The following is a 20,491-nucleotide window of genomic DNA, read 5'->3' as shown; positions in this document are numbered from 1 at the left end:
AGCCATCTACAGTGTACGGGTACAGGAGAAAGGGTATAACATGTAAAGCAAGATACAGTCCAGCAAAGTCCTTTTAAAGATAGCCTGAGGGTCTACAATGAGGTCGATGATATCTCAGGACCACTCTCTGGTTGGTGTCAGGGTGGTTCAGTTGCCTGATAACAGCTGGGAAGAAACTGTCCCTGAACTTGGATACGAGGTCCCTGAATCCAATAAATGATTCCGTGTTGTAAGTAATTCTCCGTAAAGTAATTGCAAGTGCAAGTATCTGAAAGTGAGGTTGACTGATGTTTTAGGTATGATATTTTATCAACTACAAAAATCTGCCTGATTTGGCCTGGAAAATGCTTTAAGTTGTCTCAAAATAGTTACAACTTGGTCACTTTGGTCACTTGATTCTCCTTCATCGACAGTGGCACAGCAGGAGCTGAGGACTCTGCAGCAGTTTGCAGAGAGCCGTGGCCATGAGGGCGAGCTGAAACAATGGGACAGGGATTACTGGGACGAGCAGCAGAGCACTAAGTTGTTCAGGTACACAGAGGCTTACTACGTCAACATCAGAAACAAACAGCTCCTGTTGGGGGAGAAGGCAAGCTTTGCGAATGTCTGTTTGCACTTCGACAATTGAGTTTAGTTGGTTTAGCTTATTGGTACAGTGAAAAGCTTTCTGTTGCATACTATCCAGTCAGCGGAAAGACAATACATGATTACAATCAAGCCATCCACAGTGTACGGATACAGGATAAAAGGGAATAACGTTTAGTGCAAGATAAAGTCCAGTAAAGTCGAATTAAAGAGTCTGAGGACCTCCAATGAGGTAGATAGTAGCTCTCTAGATGGTGATAGAACGGTTCAGCATGGAAGATGGCCCTTCGGCCCACCGAGTCCATGCCGACCATCGCTCACCCGTTCACACTAGTTCCAAGACATCCCACTTTGTCATCCACTCCGTACTCACTAGGGAGCATTTTACGGAGGCCAATTGTCTTACAAACCCATCGTCTTTTGGAATGTGAGCGAAAACCGGACCACCCGCAGGAAACTTACATGGTCACAGTGAGAACGTGCAAACTCCACACAGTTTGATAGCACCTGAGATCTGGATCAAACCCGTGTCTCTGGTGCTGTGAGGCAGCAGCTCTACCAGCTGCGCTACTGTGCCACCCCTTAGTTTTATCATTTAATCATTGTAAACAAAATACTGATAAATGTACATGTGGTCTATTCCTGCATTAAGAACCATGAAGCCATTCTGTCATACAGCATGGAAACAGGTCCTTCGGCCCACCTCGTCCATGCCGACCAAGATGCCCCATCTAATTGCCTACAACAGTCCCATATCCACCTAAACCTTTCCTTTCCACATATCTGTCCGAATATCTTTTAAGTGACGTGAAAGTGCCTCAACTACCTCCTCTGGCAGCTTGTTCCACACACCCACCACCACCACCCTTGTTCCACACACCCACCACCCTCTGAGTGAAATAGTTGCCCCTCAGGTTCCTATTAAATCTTTCCCTTCTCACCTTAAACCTATATTCTCTGGTTTTTGATTCCCCTATCTATTCCCCTCATGATTTTATACCCCTGTATAAGATCACCCCTTGGTCATAGCCTGCCCAACCTCTGCCTGTAGCTCAGGCTCTGGAGTCCCAGCAACATCCTCGTAAATTTTCTCTACTCTTTCCAGCTTAATTATGTCCTTCCTATAGCAGGGTGACCATAACTGAACATAATGCTCCAAATGCCGCCTCACCAATGCCTTGTACAACGTCTTGTATTGTCAAGTGTTATTGAAGTTGTTGAATCATTAATGGTCCTTTACTGTGCTCATTTATCCTATTGCCGCAGTGTAACTGAGGAACAGATGAGAGCATATTTTCCTTTGGAACGGTGAGTTCGTTCATCTTTCTTCACGTAGGTACCAGCTCGGCAATTAATGCACGTAGTTCTGTCAGTTTGTCAACATTTGCAAAATATTTGTTTTGCAGCACCAGTGTCGAAGGCTACATCTTAGATTAAGGCTAGACACAGCTGTATCTATTTTCATGACATGTGTAATATGTGTCCATTTAAATCTCTCTCACACTTAAATGCTTCCATGTAGGGCAGAATCACGCTATTCAGCCCATTGTGCCTGCTCCGCCATTCGATCATGTTGATCTATCTTTCCCTCTCAATCCCATTCTCCTGCCTTCTCCCCGCAACCTTTGACACACACACACACTGATCAAGATTCTATTGATCTCCACTTTAAAGGTACACAAAGGCCACCACCGCTATCTCTGGCAACAAATTCCACAGATTCACCACCCTCTGGCTAAAGAAATTCCTCCTCATCTTCATTCTAATTCCCCTGGATTTGTTCAATGCACACTGTCTGACACTGTCACCTTAGATACATTGGAAGCCCTCGGTCAGTATAGTTCCACACACCCTTCTCAGCTTATCAAAAAAACCCATCCATCTCCCATGTGACATTTAAGTTCAAACATCCAACTCCAAGATGACTGATAGAGTTACCTTTTGGGTTCAAAATCAGAAATATCGTCTCTTTCTCCCAGCGTTCTATCTGGCCTCTTTCAGCTGAGTTGGGAATTATTTGGGATCGTGATCAAACCTGCGGCCAAGGAGGTCGAAGTCTGGCATCCGGACGTCAGGGTTTTCGACGTCTATGACAAGAAAGGTATAAGAAGTAGAATCAGCTGAATAACTGTCAGGAATATTGCTGCCATTTTCTAGGAATTCACGGCAAACAAGCTTTCATGTTGCATCACAATTACACCAAGCCAATTAGTCGACAAACCTGTACTTCTTTGGAGCGTGGGAGGAATCCGGAGATCCCGGAGAAGACCCACGTAGGTCACAGGGAGAACGTACAAACTCCGTACATGCAGCACCTGTAGTCAGGATGGAACCCGGGTCTCTGGCGCTATGAGGCAGCAATTCTAGTGTCCACTCTACACTAAGTTTCAAGAAGGCTGGCAAAAACAAACTTGTCAATAAAATCAACTGAAACAAACACGTTTTTTTGCCTGCAGGTTCCCACATTGCTTCATTTTTCCTCGATCCTTACTCACGTCCAAATGAAAAGGAAAGAGGATCCTGGACCATGTCCTTCATTTGTGAGTTAACCTGAGATAACATTGGAGATTGTACACGCCATGTTGTACGAGATTTGAGATTAAATAGCACCGGCAAACGACAGTGAAATGTGGGTTGTAGAAAATATGTGAGTTCGTCTCCTGATGTCAATGCAAAATATACCAGGGGTTGCACGGTGGCACAGCAGTAGAGTTGCTGCCTTAACCCAGGTGCGTGTATAGGCTTGCGGGGATCACTGATCAGTACGGACTCGATGGGCCGAAGGGCCTGTTTCCGTGCTGTATCTCTAAAACTAAAAACTAAAACGTGTGCCGAGGTACAGTGAAAAGCATTTGTTGCGTGCTGACCAATCAGCAGAAAGACAATACATGATTATAATCGAGCCATCGATACATGATACGGGAATAACGTCAATAACGTTTAGTGCAAGATAGAGTCCAGTAAAGTCCGATCAAAGATAGTCTGAGGGTTCCCAGTAGGGTCTTTTGTTGCTAACATATATTTGTAGTTATGTTTTACATAGAATCTGCAGTATATTATTGTCCACCTAACTGTTTTATTTCATTAGTATAACTATTTCTGTTTAACAGTCTTGAAGATATTGTTAAAGCATTTCAAATACATTCACATGCTGCGTTAGATGCAAACATACGACTTGCCAAGTGGAAATATGCTAATGGTTAAACACTATATACTAAAATTACCCTGGAAAGAACAGTTTTTTGTTGAAACAGGAGATGCAGATGCAGACCCAAAGTGCTGGAGTAACTCAGCGGGTCAGGCAGCATCTGTGGAGAAGATGGATAGGTGACTGTTTGGGTCGGGACTCTTCTTCAGACTGATTGTGTGGTGGTGGGTTGGGGGGAAAAATGAATAATAAAAATGAATGACAAGGATACCAAAATATATTTCTGCTTTTATGCTTTTTGGGATTATTTTGTCTCTTTTCTTCCAACAGCCAAGAGCAACCTATTACACAGGAGGCCTGTGGCATTTCTGGTGTGTAACCAACTGCCACCAGCTGGTTCTGTTCCCTCGCTCATGTCTTTTTCTGAGATCAAAACCCTTTTCCATGAGGTAAACAACCATGTGGAATTGCCAGATGTTACATTCAAATCAAATCTTGCCTAGCTCTGTTAAATTTGGAAATTAAATTCATGTAACCTCCAAATAAGGTCTCAACTACATAGACTTGTGGGCATTGCTTTTGTCTTTTTTGCACTGTTATTCTTTGTTTGTTTGTTTGTTTGTTTTATATATGTATGTATATATGTATATATGTATGTATGTATGTAGATAGACACAAAATGCTGGAGTAAGAAGGAACGGGTGAAGTTTCGGGTCGGGACACGTCTTCAGACTTCAGCCTGAAACGTCACCTGGTCCTTCTCTCCAGAGATGCTGCCTGTCCCGCTGAGTTACTCCAGCTTTTTGTGTCTACCCATTCACTAGTTCTGTGTTTATCCCACTTTTTGGCCCGCTCTCTACACACTCTGGCCAATCAATGAGTGCCAATTAACCTACTAACCCACACGTCTTTGGGTTGTGGGACGAAACCAGAGCACCCGGAGGAAACCCACGCAGGTCACAGGGTGAACGTGCAAACGCCGCAGAGACAGCAGCCGAGGTCCGGATCGAACCCGGGTCTCTGGCGCTGTGAGGCAGCAGCTTTGCAAGCTGTGCCACTCATTGTGGCAGAGAAGGAGGCCATTTGGCCCATCATATTCTTGCCTACCAAAAATTAACTCTAACTTAATTCCACTTTCCAGCTTCTGTCCATATCACTGTGGATGAAGGCTCATCAAATGCTCACCATAATGTATAAATGTGCCATGGTTACTGCCTCCACCAACATTTCAGCCCGTGAGTTCCAGACCCCCTCTGCTCATAGTGATGTTTTTACTGAATCCTCTCCCACCAACTGATTTTCATCCACGCTTCCTACCTAAAGACCTTCTCCAGCGAGAAAAACAAGTTATTTCTGTTCACCCTCTCAGGATTTTTATAGATCTCGATTAAATCTCCCCTCAGTCTCCTTTGTTCCAAAGTAAACAACCTAGACAGCCTGCCTTTAAACATATAATTCTCCAGCCCTGATATCCTCCTCATAAATCTTTTGAGAAAGCATTTCATGGTTGAAGGCTCAAGGCTAGCATTTGTCATCTCAGTGAAAATGTTCTGCCAATATTCATCATGAATTCATGACCACGTGCTTAGACAGTGAATGCACTACTTCTGGCTTCTTGTAACTGCTCGCATCCTTATTCAAGGCTGTAAGCGCTGACTGTCTTTTGGTTGGTTCAGGAGCTGGCATTTTCTTGTTTGGGAATACAGCATGGAAACAGGCCCTTCAGCCCGCTGAGCCCACGCCGACCATCGATCACCCGTTCACACTAGTTTCCCAACTATCCTGAAGGTTACACAGGCCAAGATATACGTATCACCCCCCCCCCGCCCTCCACCGATGTTGAGCGTCTACCACTCTCAACAATCAACGAATGTCGTGAAATGCTCCCCACCTATTGGCACAAGGGACTTTTAACATCTAGTCCTGTGTATTTGATTCCAACAACTCCCTGCACACTGGGGGAAATTTACAGGGGCCCATTAACCTGCAAACCCGCACGCCTTTGGGACGTGGAGGAAACCCACACAGTCTCAGGGAGAGCACGCAAACTCCACATAGACAGCAGCCGAGGTCAGGATTTGGGTTTTCTGCCACTGCGGGTTATGTAAAAGAAATTTGGAAAGCTACATGGAAGGGATAGGTTTATTGGGATATGGGCCAAACGTGGGCAGGTGGGACTAGCGTAGATAGGGCATCTTAGTCGGCATGGGAAAGTCTGGCCGAAGGGCCTGTTTGTCCCTGCTGCATGACAGAATGACTCCATGACTCGTTTAACGCAGGAAAGGACCACATATGGATTTATCAGGTTTTGTTTAGAATGTTTAAATGATGACGTTAAGGGGTGACGACTGTAATCATTGTGTTCAGGCTGTGTTTGTTGTGAATTGTGCCCACACAGTTCGGACACGCGCTGCAACACATGCTGACCACGGTGCCCTACGCGATGGCGGCCGGCCTCAGCAACATTGAGTGGGATGCCATCGAATTCCCCTCGCAGTTCATGGAAAACTGGGTGTACGATAGCAACACCATAGCACTGATCAGCGGCCACTACCAGACAGGGGAACCGTTGCCACAGGACGCCTTTGAACAACTGTTGAAAGGTATAGATTAACATTCCTACGAGTTATTTTATACTTCTGAGTTGGTGGGACTACGCTGATGGCTGGCATAACTGAAGACGAGTCCCGACCCGAAACGTCACCTAATGAAAGATAGACACAAAGTGCTGAAGTGACTCTGCGGGTCAGGCAGCAGCTCCGGAGAACATGGTTAGGTGACGTTCTCAGTCGGGACCTTTCTTCAGGCCTTCCGCAAAGAGGTGCCCCGACCTGACCCTTAGACTATCTTTGATTGGACTTTACTGGCTTCACCTCGCACTAAACGTTATTCCCTTATCATGTATCTATACACTGTAAATGGCTCGGTTGGAATCATGTATTTCCACTGGCTGGATGGTGGACACAAAATGCTGGAGTAACTCAGCGGGTGAGGCAGCATCTGTGGAGAGAAGGAATTGGCGATGTTTCGGGTCGACCCAAAACGTCGCCCATTCGTTCTCTCCACAGATGCTGCCTCACCCCCTGAGTTACTCCAGCATTTTGGGCCAACCTTCTATTTTACCAGCATCTGCAGTTCTTTCTTAAACATTTCGTCCACTGGCTGTATAGTACATAACAAAATATTTCACTGTACCTCAGTACACGTGACAATAAACTAAACTGAACTGAAACGTCACCCTTCCTGGGATGTCAGGACTTTCATATGAAGAAAGACTGGATAGACTCGGTTTGTACTCGCTAGAATTTAGAAGATTGAGGGGGGGTCTTATAGAAACTTACAAAATTCTTAAGGGGTTGGACAGGCTAGATGCAGGAAGATTGTTCCCGATGTTGGGGAAGTCCAGAACAAGGGGTCACAATTTAAGGATAAGGGGGAAATCTTTTAAGACCAAGATGAGGAAAACATTTTTCACACAGAGAAGTGGTGAATCTCTGGAATTCTCTGCCTCAGAAGGTAGTTGAGGCCAGTTCATTGGCTATATTTAAGAGGGAGTTAGATGTGGTCCTTGTGGCTAGGGGGATCAGAGGGTATGGAGAGAAGGCAGGTACAGGATACTGAGTTGGATGATCAGCCATGATCATATTGAATGGCGGTGCAGGCTCGAAGGGCCGAATGGCCAACTCCTGCACTATTTTCTATGTTTCTATGTTTCCATGTTCTCCAGAGATGCTGCCTGACCCGCTGGGTTTCTCCAGCACTTTGTGTCCATCTTTGGACAGAGCTTTGCGCTTTTGATGTTCCCAAATATTTATCACCCTTGTGCAATAGTTCAATAGCACACTTTAATAAATACTTTATTGTCACATGTACCCCTTGCAGTGAAAAGCATTATTGTGCAATCAATCCAGTAAAATCAAACTACAGTATAAGACACAAACTGCTGGAGCAACTCAGCAGGTCAAAGAGCATCTCTGGAGAACATGAATGGGTGACGTTTCAGATCGGGGTACTTCTGCAGAAGGTCAGAAGAAATGTCCCGACAAAAGCATTTCACTGTACCTCGGTACACGTAACAATAAACGAAACTGAACTAAAACATCTATGTTCTCCAGAGATGCTACCTGACCCGTTGAGTTACTCCAGCACTTTGTGCTTTTTTTTGTTGTTGCATTAATCTGCATCTGCAGTTCCTTGTATCTCAATATCATACCGTACATACATACAATTGCACATAAGTTAAAAAGTGCATTGGTTATAGTAAAAAAAATCTGAGGCAGTGAGGCAGTGCTCGAAGAGTTGCCATCTTGTACCTTCAAAGTTCATTAAAATATCCAGTCTTTAATTATAGAGTCCTACAGTGTGGGAACTGGCCCTTCGGCCCAACCTGCCCATGCCGACCAAGGTGCCCCATCTACACTAGTCCCATCTCACCCACTGAGTTCTTCCAACACTTTCTGTTATACTAAAGAAGGAATTTTAATGTAAAGTAGAAATGGATTTCAAATTATAGATGAATGATTAACCCTAAAAATAGGTCAAGATAGCCTGAGAATATCAAATTGTGGCATTGTGTGGGATATTTTCTGCATCTTCCCCATGATATAAAATCTATATTTCAAAGTAATAATAGTATATAATTTCACAATTTTATTTTGTGTCTATTTTGCAGCACGCCAGTACCGGGGAGGGTCTGTGTTACTGAGGCAGGTGTTCCTATCAGCACTGGATATGAAGTTACACACAAGGTAAACCTTCCCCCGGGTCTACAGGGTGAATCAGACTTTCATCGTGCGAGGTGCAGAGTGGGAAAGATTTAGGCTGTTTTCAGCTGAGATCGTTTTCAACGTATAAGATCGTTATTGTCACATCTGCAGATTGTTCGCTCGTGTGTCAGACGACGCATAGCTCGCTGTCGGCGACCAACATGTTGGCAGAATTGGTCGCCCGATGTGTCACAAAGTGCATCGTGTCGTCGTTTCCGGGGGGGGGGGAATCGTCACGAGGAGGATTCTGTCATGATCCCCCACATCTGCAATTAAACATTACAGAGTGAAATAAATTTTGCATATAATAATGCCGACGTATGTGGCTCAATTTCATCAAGTTCCAAGTCTGGATTCCCGCGTGTCCGTTCTACCGGAGAGGCTCCTGATCCCCGGCATCATCCATGATCGGCTCGGCCCGCCAACCATCGTCCGATCTACCTTAGACCATAAGACATAGGAACAGAATTAGGCCATTCGGCCCATCGAGTCTACTCCGCCATTCAAAGCATGGCTGATCTAAGTTTCCCTTTCAATCCCATTCTACTGCCTTTCCACCCATAACCTTTGACGTCCTTACTAACCAACAACGGTTAACTGATTCACAGCTCCAAACCTGGTCAGTGCAGGACAAAGGAGATATCACAGGGGTCTAATAACTGAAATGAGAATTAGAAATACTAAGCAGATCAGGCAGCATCTGTGCCGAGAGAAACAGAGTTAACACTTCAGGTCGATGATCTTCGACCAGAACTGATAGAAAATGGGACCCGCTTTAAGTAGCAGAGAAAGGATGAGTCGGTGGGCTGAAGGGCCTGCTTCTGTGCTGTATCTCTAAACTAAACCAAACCAAACATGACAATAATTTCCCACGTTTCTCCAGCTCAGGTTCGTGGATGTCAGTTGTGGAAGAAGTTGCTGAAAGATTCACAGTGATGAAGCCACTCCATGTGAGTGATTATAGAGTCATAGATATGTATCGAGTTCTCACTCACGCTTCTGCCTAAAGGCTTCAAAGAAAGAAGGACGTGTGGAACAAACTTGCTCGAGTCACGGAGGAGATGATTGGGATTGTTGACAGGGCTGTGGCAGGAAATGTTGGACACATGTACATCCAGCAAGCTTCGCCAAGGTTCCACCTCAGTGAATGACAAATAAGGTTGGATTTTTTTGGGATATCCCACTGATATTTTCCTGAGACCTGGATTACTAACGGCAGGCACCTCAAGGCATTGTAAAAACACCACAAATACTTTCTTCAAAATTCAACCTCAACGTCCTCTCCCAGATCAATATCCACAGCACTGAGACACTAGTTTCAATCAGAAACATCGGGCAGGCCACATCATTTAAATACCTGATATCAGGCTCAAAAAAAAACTAGTCCAAGGTTTATCCTCGGAAATAACTGGGTGGATAGAGAAGATGTTTCTAAGGATGCGCTCAACGAAGGAAAAGTATCACCTCACGAACCACTGACCCGCTTGCCCCCATCAGTTAGCTCCTTTACTGCCTATGGTAAAGTCTATAGTTCTTACCTTGACTTTGCCAGTCATCTCAGAACCCACAAAGCCAGAGTGGAAGCAAATCATCTGCAAATCTGAGGAACAGCCTAAGAATAGTAAATATCAAACATCCATGGCAAATTCAAATTCAATTCAATTCAACTTTAATGTCATCGCACAAATACAAGTATGAGTACAACGAAATGCAGTTTTGCGTCAGTCCGTAGTAGTTGTGCATAAAGAAATAAAAAAAAAATAGAAAGAGAGAAGATACAGAATAATTAAAAAATACAGAATAATTAAACAACGGGGACGGAGGAATCGGAGAAATCTATCGGCGGGACTCCGAGTTCAGCAACGTGATTGTATTGTTGTAGAAGCTGTTCCTCATCCTACTAGTACGTGACCCGAGGCTCCTGTGGTGTTGTTGGAATAATCCACCTACAAAAATTCATAGAAATGTAACTACCTTCCTGAAACTGAGAATACACACGTTCTAATCAAACCAGGGTATTAAGTATTGAGGTGAAATAAAAGAGATGTTCAGGAATTAGTTGCTTGCTGCACTGAAGGTATCAAATGGCGTGGCATAAAGTTGGGAAGTTTGGAATAAGGAAGGAAATCACATTTGTTAAGAAAATGACCAGAGCGGATCAAAACACAAAGTGCTGGAGTAACTCAGCGGGTCAGGCAGCATCTCTGAAGGAAACGGATACGTTTCTTTTTTGGGTCAGGAGTCTTTGTCAGTCTGAAGAAGGGTCCCGACCTGAAATGTCACCTACCCATGTTCTCCAGGGGTGGTGCCTGACCCGCTGAGTTACTCCAGACTCAGAGGTCAATCCACAATCACTGGTAAACCATTCAATTGTATATTGTAAGGAACCCAATGGGAGGAACATTGAATTTTCCGAGTTCAGGTAACTAACCATTTTTCCACTTCTCGTCCCTGTGCCCCACCCCGTCCACCTACATTCCTTCCTCTAGCATCACTATTTGCAACTCCCCATCCTTATCCTTCTGTCTCTTCATCTCTGCCCTTCGTCTAACCATCTGCCTATTGAAACCCCCTCACCTGTATCCACCCATCACTTGCCAGACTTTGTCCTGCCTCTCTTCCAGCTTTCACCCATTCCCGACCCCGCCCTGCACCACAATCAGTCTGAAGAAGGTTCCTGACCCGAAACGCCACCTAACCATGTTCCCCAGAGATGCTGCCTGTCTCGCTGAGTTACTCACGCACTCTGTGTCCTCAAATGCATAGAGAAGGATATTTAAGGACTCACGCAGATAAAGAGGTGGGTTCGATTATCATTCTTGTTGCCCCATGTGTTCTCTCTCTCTCCCTCTCTCTCAGGAAGACTGTATCCCGTGTACATTTCTGCACATCTTCGCCGGTAATTATGCAGCTGCATATTATGCCTACGAGTGGGCGGAGGTGATCTCCCAGGATGCCTTTGGAGCCTTCGAGGAAGTGGGTTTACAAAATCGGAGCGAGCGAAGTGTCCGCAGGTTGGCCGCAGGTAAACAACGTTTAGTTTAGTTTATTGTCACGTGTACCGAGGTACAGTGAAAAGCTTTTTTGTTGCGTGCTAACCAGTCAGCGGAAAGACAGCACACAATTACAATCGATCCATTTACAGTGTGTAAGAAACTCAAAGTAGCGTTTTGAGTATTGGAGCAGAGAGGTTCTACTGCAGTTGTACAGGGTGTTGGTGAGACCACACCTCGAGTATTGCGTACAGTTTTGGTCTCCAAATCTGAGGAAGGACATTATTGCCATAGAGGGAGTGCAGAGAAGGTTCACCAGACTGATTCCTGGGATGTCAGGACTTTCATATGAAGAAAGACTGGATAGACTCGGCTTGTACTTGCTAGAATTTAGGAGATTGAGGGGGGATCTTATAGAAACTTACAAAATTCTTACGGGGTTGGACAGGCTAGATGCAGGAAGATTGTTCCCGATGTTGGGGAAGTCCAGGACAAGGGGTCACAGTTTAAGGATAAGAGGGGAAATCTTTTAGGACCGAGATGAGAAAATCATTTTTTTTCACACAGAGAGTGGTGAATCTCTGGAATTCTCTGCCACAGAAGGTAGTTGAGGCCAGTTCATTGGCTATATTTAAGAGGGAGTTAGATGTGGCCCTTGTGGCTAAAGGGATCAGGGGGTATGGAGAGGATGGGATACTGAGTTGGATGATCAGCCATGATCATATCGAATTACGGTGCAGGCTCAACGGGCCGAATGGCCTACTCCTGCACCTATTTTCTATGTTTCTATGTTTCCATCTCTCCAGTAACTTTATCGTTAAATGGCATCTTCTCCTCTGGGCACCAGATTCATACGGAGGGTAACTGGCCTCTAGTGGATGAGAAAGTGGGACAACATAGAAAGTGGGAATGAATGATCGATGGTCGGCGTGGACTTGGTGGGCTGAAGGGCCTGTTTCCCAGCTGTATCTATATCAAAACTAAACTAAGCCAGCAAAGTGGTAATAACCAGATAACCTACTTGGATGGAGACACAAGGAACTGCAGGCGCTGAAATCTTGAGCAAAGCACAAAGTGCTGGAGTAACTCAGCGGGTCAGGCAGCCTCTGTGGACCGAATGGATAGGCGACGTTTCAGGCAATGTTTCTACTTGGACGATGTTAGTAGCAGGTCAGGTAGTGCAGTGTGGAGAATAACCTTGGCACTGGCCACAGGAGGGGGACGGATGGGAAACAACTGTAGCTGACTCCAGTTGCTCCCTTTGTCCAGAGGTGTGTATTTACTGGAGAGTTAGTTCTGAGACATTTTGCTCCAGTCTCTCCCAGCCGAGCTCCAGGCTGCTGCAGGGCCTCCAGCGGCCTAGTCCACCATCGAGGCACTGCACTGCCCCCCTCTTAGAGCGGTGCCCGGTCCAGCCAGCCCCAGGCTGCTGCAGGCTCTGCATTCATTGCAGGCTAGCCTCAGTATCAGGGTATCACTCGTATGCCATCCTTTCTGAATCTCTGCTTTATGTCATGTCTCTTCCATGTCCTCCCTTGACTGCAGGTTCAGAGACACCGTACTAAGTCTTGGGGGTGGAACTGACCCGAAAGAAGTGTTTCGAATGTTCAGAGGTCGTGACCCACAACTGAAATTCCTCCTCAAAACTTACGGGCTTGTATGAATCCCACTAAGAGTGATGTCAAGAGCCGGCTTTAGTTAAACAGCCATGTGTATCACAGACATTGATCGCTCTCAGTGAAATTGGAAGGTTTAAGTTTTCAAATCCTCCTGACAGTCGCCAAGATTTGTCTGTGGCCAACTCCAATATTGGATTTCTTAATGACCATCCTTTTTAGAATCTTTAGGATAAAAACTCCATATGGTAATCTTTCAAACTGAATCTTGAATTCACATGAAGTATTTTGTTTCATACATTTAGAATCTTAGTTGCACTCTGAGTATTTGCTTCTGCTGAGCATTTATTTATGCTGTTGGATATATTTATGTTGTAGGATATATGCTGTATGATATACACATGTACTTTCAGGGGTACTCCATTTGTTTCAAATATCAATAAACAGTTTTTCCCACTTCTTCAACTTCTTGCCTGTCATTTCTTTGAGATTGGCTTTCAAACAGAGGTCCCCTGACCGAAGAAGGGTCACCTATCCATGTTCTTTAGCGATACTGTTTGACCTGCTGAGTAAAGGGGCTGTCCCACTTGGGCGACCTAATTGGCGAGTTTAGAAAAGTTTAGGAGAGTTTATAAAAATGTCATGTTGAAGACCTCCTTCGACTTTGTTGAAGACCAGCTTCGACTAGCTACGACTAACTTCGGGACATTTGTACACCAAATAGTGGAGAGTGAAGACGACCTCCTTCGATCTCCTTCGACTATGATGAAGTCTACCTTTGACTACCTTCGCTTACCCTCGATTACCTACGAGGAACATACCGACCTACTACGACCTACTTTGACTAAATCTACGAATAAAAAAAGTATCTATTTTTTCCACGGCGACTTTTTTTACTCTTGGGCATTTTTCAACATGTTGAAAAATATGCCGCGACCTAGCTGAGGCTTCGTGTAGGCAGGGACTACTCTCGAGCATGAAGGAGAGTTACAAAGACCTCCTAGGACCTCGTGTCGACCATACTGCAAGTATGAGTCGAGGGCAAACTCGCCAGAACTTGCGCATTTGGTCGCCCAAGTGGGACAGCCCCTTTACTCCAGCACTTTGTGTTCAGAATTTAGAGATGCAGCGCGGAAACAAGCCCTTCGGCCCACCGCGTGGAAGCCGACCATCGAAAACCGTACAGGAGTTCTATGTTGTCCCACTTTCATATCCTACACACCAGGGGCAATTTTACAGAAGGCAATTAACCTGCACATCTTTGGAATGTGGGAGGAGACCGGAGCAGCGGTTCCCGGAGGTTACAGTTGGTTGCCGGAGGTTGCAGGTAGTGGAAGCAGGTAGGGAGACTGACAAAAACCTCCGGGAACCGCACGGAAACCTTGGGTGGGGCGCAAAGTCTCCAGAGGTTTCCGTTCAGGTTTCCTAAGTGGGACAGGGACATTAATGCGTGGGTATCACTGGTCGGCATGGACATGACCCGATGGGCCGAAGCCAACCAAGATGCCCCATGCACTGTAGGAACAATGGAGTGCGTTTGGCCTTTATCCCTCGAAAAACCACTCCCATCCATGCACCTGCTCAAATATCTTTTCAATGTCACAATTGTAAATTCTTTTAGTGTCTTTTTTTGTCAAAGGCATCTGCAGTTCCCCGTATCTACACATCTACACAGCCTGATTTGATTTTGTTTAATATGATTATTTTAGCACTTTTGGAAAGCTCAGGGAATAATTTCTGTTCCATTGTGTTTTCACACTCAGTGCTTAATACCTGTGAGACACCATCTGCATCGCATTATAATGGGGCCATTTTGGACCACATGGTCTTTAAGTTGAGTAGTCATAAAAGTGCTTGCATAGCTTCTCTCGGAGCTGACAGCTAGATTGAGAACAGATGTTAGCAGCAGCCCACAACCTACAAGTGCTTGCAACATTCTTTGCAGTGCTTGCAAATATTGGCTTTACATCTAATCCTGTACATGATTTTTTTTTTAACCAGAGCAGGCAATGGAAACAAATGATGAATAACTACTTGGGTGTATTGATAGACTATTGACGGGGCTGTGTAAACAGAGTCTGAAGAAGAGTGCTGACCTGAAACGTCACCTGTCCATGGTCTCCACAGATGCTGCCTGACCTGCTAAAGCAATTTGTGTCTATTTTTTTTGTAAACCGGCATCTGCAGTTCTTTGTTTCAACATTTAAAATACACTTGGTTAGGTAGATTGGAATAGAAGGGAATAGTCTAAACACAAGCTGATTTGACTAGCTCAGATGAGGCTTGTTGGTCGGCATGGACAGGTTGTGCTGAAGGGTCTGTTTCCATGCTGTATTACTCTAGAACTCCAGATGTAACACGGTGGTGCGACGATAGAGTTGCTGCTTTACAACTATAAGAGAACTGGGTTTGATCCGGGCCATGGATGCTGTCTGTACGGAGTTTGCACGTTCTCCCCGTGACCTGCGTGAGTTTTCTCCAGGTGCTCCGGCTTCCTCCCGCACGCTAAAGACGTGTAGGTTTGCAGGCTATATGGCTTGGTAAAATTGTAAATTGTCCCCAGTGTGTGTAGAAAAGTGTGATGCCCCTGTCCCACTTAGGAAACCTGAACGGAAACCTGAACGGAAACCTCTGGAGACTTTGCGCCCCACCCAAGGTTTCCGTGCGGTTCCCGGAGGTTGCAGGTAGTGGAAGCAGGTAGGGAGACTGACCAAAACCTCCGGGAACCGCACGGAAACCTTGGGTGGGGCGCAAAGTCTCCAGAGGTTTCCGTTCAGGTTTCCTAAGTGGGACAGGGGCATTAGTGCGTGGGTATCACTGGTCGCATGGACATGACACGATGGGCCGAAGGGGCCCATGTCTGCACTGTAAGGAACAATGGAGTGGAACAGTTTGGATAGCTTTGTCAGGGAGCTGGCATGGGCATGAAGGACCAAATGGCCTCATCTACACAGTAAAGTTTGATGGCTCCTTTAACTGAGAATGTAGCACTTTTGCCCAGCAAGGGAATACTCTAACCACATTGTGTTTTCAACTCAGCTTAATACCTGTGAGACACCATCTGCATCGCATTATAATGCAAGGCCATTTTGGACCACATGTCTTTAAGTTCGAGTCATAAAATATTCTTCATATTTCTCTCCGAGCTGACAGCTAGATTGAGAACAGATGTTAGAAGCAGCCCACAACCTACAAAGCAACATTCTTTGCACTGAAAAATATTATTTACATCCGATTCTTCCAATTTTATTTAACCAGCAGGCAATGGAAACAACGATGATGAATAACTACGCAGTGTAATTGATAGACTATTGACGCCGCTGACTATAATTCACTCATCAAGTCATTGCCTTTCACAGAGTATAGATTGGTCTCTCTGACTTCTCATCATATATCCTCCATTTATCAACTCAACCTGTACCTTTTATCTCCTGACGGAGTGGTGGGTCATCATTTCTGCTGCTCGTTCACGGGACGGAGGGTCAGATAACAGAAACTATTACAAAGCTGCAAACTATTAAACATATAATTGAAGCACCCATCATTTTAACGAGCGAGTTAGGCATTCGGAACAATGGGCAGTTGCCGTGCAGTTGTTTCTGTACAAATGGTTCTGATTTCTGAAAACCGCTGCAGGGTTCTGCTGCGTGACGTGAGAGACTTTACACAAGGCCGCACCATGGTGCTACGGTAGAGCTGCTAGGTCACGGCGCCAGAGACACAGGTTCGATCCTGAAAACAGGTTCCAAGGGGATGGAGTTTGCGCTGTAGAATAGACCGCCTGGGTTTTCTCAGACTGAGAGTCGTCACCCAATGGAGACTAGAGATAAGGGGAAGGTGTAAATTCCCGACAGATCGAAAGTGTTCATAACAGGCACTAGGTACAAAAGGGGCACCAAGAGTAAAACTTAATCACAGCCAGAGAAACTAGTCAGATCCAGAGGACCGGTGCTGTCTGGATAGAGAGGGAGACGTCTTCCCGTCACCACGTGGGCTTTTCGCCAAGTCCACGGTTTAGTTCCCACACTCCAAATTCGTAAGATTTTGTAGGTTAATTGGCTTTGGTAAAGATTGTAAATTGTCCCTGGTGTGTGTAGGACGGACTTAGTGTTTGCGAACACTCAGTGGACTGCAGGCCCCTTTCCCCCCCCCGATGGCTGGCGTGGATTCGAAGGCCCTTAACTCAACTAGCAGACAGTGCTGGGTGACTGGAGATACTGTGCCTGGCTAAAGCTGTCAGCTAGACATTTGGAAACATGTCTGTGCAGAATCCTGTTCACCATTGCTATTACATTCCCTCTGAGCTCCCTCACCACAACCAGCAATGCTGATAGAGCAGTTGGCTTTGATTTAATTTGCAGCTGACTTGTGCTCCACCGCGCTGCCTGTTTTTGTTTTCAGCCACTGAGGCTCTGACACATGTTCCCCGCCCGGCCTGCATCACAAGACCATTTATTCTCAGCACTCAGCGAAACGTCTCCTGTAGTAACAGCATCCCTGGTGCATCCATCAATGTCCATTCACACATATAGAAGTGTCCCTTCCAACTAAATGTGAATCAAACGCTGCTACTCTCACGCTCCGAGTCCTGAAGATAGACTGGGGTAACTCAGTGGGACCGGCAGCATCTCAGGAGGGAAGAAAAGGGTGACGTTTCTAATGGTCGGGAGTTCATTTACTTTAGTCAAGAGATACAGTCATAGATAAGGAAGTGCCCTGCGGCCAAACAGGACCGTGGGGACCAGCGATCAACCTGCAGAATAGACCACTATCCTACACTGACAGTCGGGACAGGGACAATGATACCAAGCCAGGTGTGAAAACTACAATCCTGTACGTCTTTGGAGTGTGGTAGGAAAAGAGGCATACAAATAGCAAAATTAATCCGGTGAAAGCCCACACAGGTGACAGAGAAAAGGGTTACGGCCTCAAACATTGCCCATTTCCTTCGCTCCATAGATGCTGCTGCACCCGCTGAGTTTCTCCAGCATTTTTGTGTACCTTCGATTTTCCAGCATCTGCAGTTCCTTCTTAAACACAGGTGACAGGGAGAACGTGCAAACTCCATGCAGACAGCACCCATATTTAGGATTGAACCTGTGTCCTGTGTCTCTGCCGCTGTGGATCTGAATTGTCAGCCAACATATCCGGTTTCAATCAATTATCTTAAAGCCAGTCATCACTCAGGTGCCTGGAGGCTCAGATTTGCAAGGAGGAGGATAGAGAGAGGAGGGGGGGAGGAAAGGGGGGGGGGGAAGGGGAGGGGGGGGGGGGGGGTTGTTAGAGGTTACCTAAAACTGGAGGATTTCCCCTGCCACACTTCGTCCTTTCTCACACATTCTAGAGATGTCGCCTGACCCGCTGAGTTACCCCAGCACTTCCTATCCTTAGTTACATCCCTCTCTTTTCTATTCAAAATTTAGAAGCCGACTTGCGTTAAAGTTAAATACCAATTTAAGGCCAGCACGGTGGCGCAGCGGTAGAGCTGCTGCCTTACAATGCCATACTCCCGGGTTCAATCATGACTATGGGTGCTGTCTGTACGGAGTTTGCACGTTCTCCCCGAGAGCTCCATGGGTTTTCACCGGGTGCTCCGGTTTCCTCCCACACTCCAAGCAGGTGCAGGTTTGTAGGCTAATTGGCTTGGTCGAATTGTAAATTGTCCTTAGTGTGTGTGGGAGAGTGTTAGTGTGCAGGGATCGTTGGTCAGCATAGACTCGCTGGGCCGAATGGCCTGTTTGCTCGCTGTATCTCTAAACAAAACTAAACTAAACTATTCTTCTCCAGTAGCATTGTAGGATAAAGTGTTGGTGATCCTACAAGCCACATTCTGAAGTCAGACTTGGGACTTACAATGCTGCTAAAGCTGTTTAGGGCCACCTGGTGGCTCCAGGTAGGATTGCAAGCATTATCCTGCCAAACTGGAGCAGTGGGAACGTGCTGAGGTTGTGGCTGCTCGTTTAAAATGGCCACTGCAATAATGACAGCTTCAGACATTTTGGAGACTGCATTCATAAAGGGGACGGCCATTACAAGCTGCAGACTTCATCTTGCTGAAAATTTCACCTGCCATTTGGATAGTTTTCCCTGGAGATTGAATATTTGGAGTTTTGCCTGCAGTTCTGGACACCCCATTACAGGAAAAATGGTGAGGCTCCCAATACATAACCTGATTTTTTTTCCTTCATCCGAGTTCTTGATCATTGCTAAACATGTAAGCTCCACTCTGTCATGTTAGTGTGGTATATGGTAAGTCTAACAGTGGCCCATGTTAAAATAATTGATGCACGGGTTTCTTGCACTCCTTCGAACTGAAGTGAAATCAAGCCTTCTCCACCACCAAAGGTAGACAAAAAAAGCTGGAGAAACTCAGCGGATGAGACAGCATCTATGGAGTGGAGGAATAGGCGACGTTTCGAGTCGAGACCCTTCCTCAGACCCAAAACGGCGCCTATTCCTTCGCTCCATAAATGCTGCCTCACCCGCTGAGTTTCTCCAGCTTTTTTGTGTACCTTCGATTTTTCCAGCATCTGCTGTTCTTTCTTAAACATTCTCCGCCACCAAGGTCAGATTGAGAACATGAAGGTCAAAATGATCTTCAACTCTTTGAGATTGGTGGCAGGATGGCACAGTGGTAGAGTTGCTGTCTCACAGCGCCAGAGACCTGGGTTTGATCCCGACCACGGGTGGTCTGTACGGAGTTTGTACGTTCTCCCCGTGGGTTTTCTCAGGGTGCTCCGGTTTCCTCCCACACTGGACATACAGGTTTGAAGGTTAGTTAGCTTTGGTAAAGATTGTAAATTGTCCCTAGAGTGTAGGATAGTGCTAGTCACTAGTTTGTTGGCCTGTGCAGACTTGGTGGGCCGAAGGGCCTGTTCCCACGCTGTGTCTCTAAACTAAACGTGACATTCAAACTACTCCAATCTCCTTGGAATTTAAGATTGAAAATTAGACTACCATTAGCTTAGCCCCATTCTCTGTAAATCTCCCTCTAAACGACTCTGCTCTTAACCCCTCTTTATCCAGCATTAAAACGATAGAAAATTACTTCACTGAAATAGCAAGCTCTTACACTGTTTCAGTCGTGGTCATTGGAACTATGGATAGAACACGGAACAGTACAGCACAGGAACAGGCCCTTTGGCCCACGATGTCCGTGCCGAACATGATGCCAAGACCAACTCTTATCTGCCTGCACGCTACCCATATCCCACCATATCCATATGCTTATCCAAAAGTCTCCTGAAATGCCAATATCGTATCTGCCTCAATCATCACCCCTGCCAGTGGGTTCCAGACACTCACCACTCCACCCTAATCCCATTCAAAAGATTCAAAGCACCTTTGCCAGGCCAATTCATTCTTCTACCCGACCACACATCA

General features: G+C 45.7%; 1 protein-coding gene across 1 annotated transcript; it reads left to right on the top strand.

Annotated features, from left to right (window-relative positions):
* The first annotated feature begins 3,728 nt into the window (after positions 1–3,728).
* Positions 3,729–8,584, top strand: LOC129707098 (uncharacterized). Its single transcript, XM_055651890.1, has 3 exons — positions 3,729–4,182; positions 6,132–6,336; positions 8,406–8,584. The coding sequence occupies exons 1-3, from the start codon at positions 3,988–3,990 to the stop codon at positions 8,483–8,485; spliced, it is 480 nt and encodes a 159-aa protein (XP_055507865.1). The 5' UTR covers positions 3,729–3,987; the 3' UTR covers positions 8,486–8,584.
* Positions 8,585–20,491: the final 11,907 nt, after the last annotated feature.

Source organism: Leucoraja erinacea, chromosome 20, assembly GCF_028641065.1.
Source record: "Leucoraja erinacea ecotype New England chromosome 20, Leri_hhj_1, whole genome shotgun sequence".
Taxonomy (NCBI): Eukaryota; Metazoa; Chordata; class Chondrichthyes; order Rajiformes; family Rajidae; genus Leucoraja; species Leucoraja erinaceus.
The sequence above is the reverse complement of the archived record's forward strand: the minus strand, read 5'-3'. Positions and strand labels throughout refer to the sequence as shown.

Coding starts and splice junctions, on each gene's coding strand:
- LOC129707098 (XM_055651890.1), top strand. CDS start 3,988: ATGAATGACAAGGATACCAAAATATATTTCTGCTTTTATGCTTTTTGG. Junction 4,183..6,131: donor TCAAAACCCTTTTCCATGAG/GTAAACAACCAT, acceptor GTGCCCACACAG/TTCGGACACGCGCTGCAACA. Junction 6,337..8,405: donor CTTTGAACAACTGTTGAAAG/GTATAGATTAAC, acceptor TCTATTTTGCAG/CACGCCAGTACCGGGGAGGG.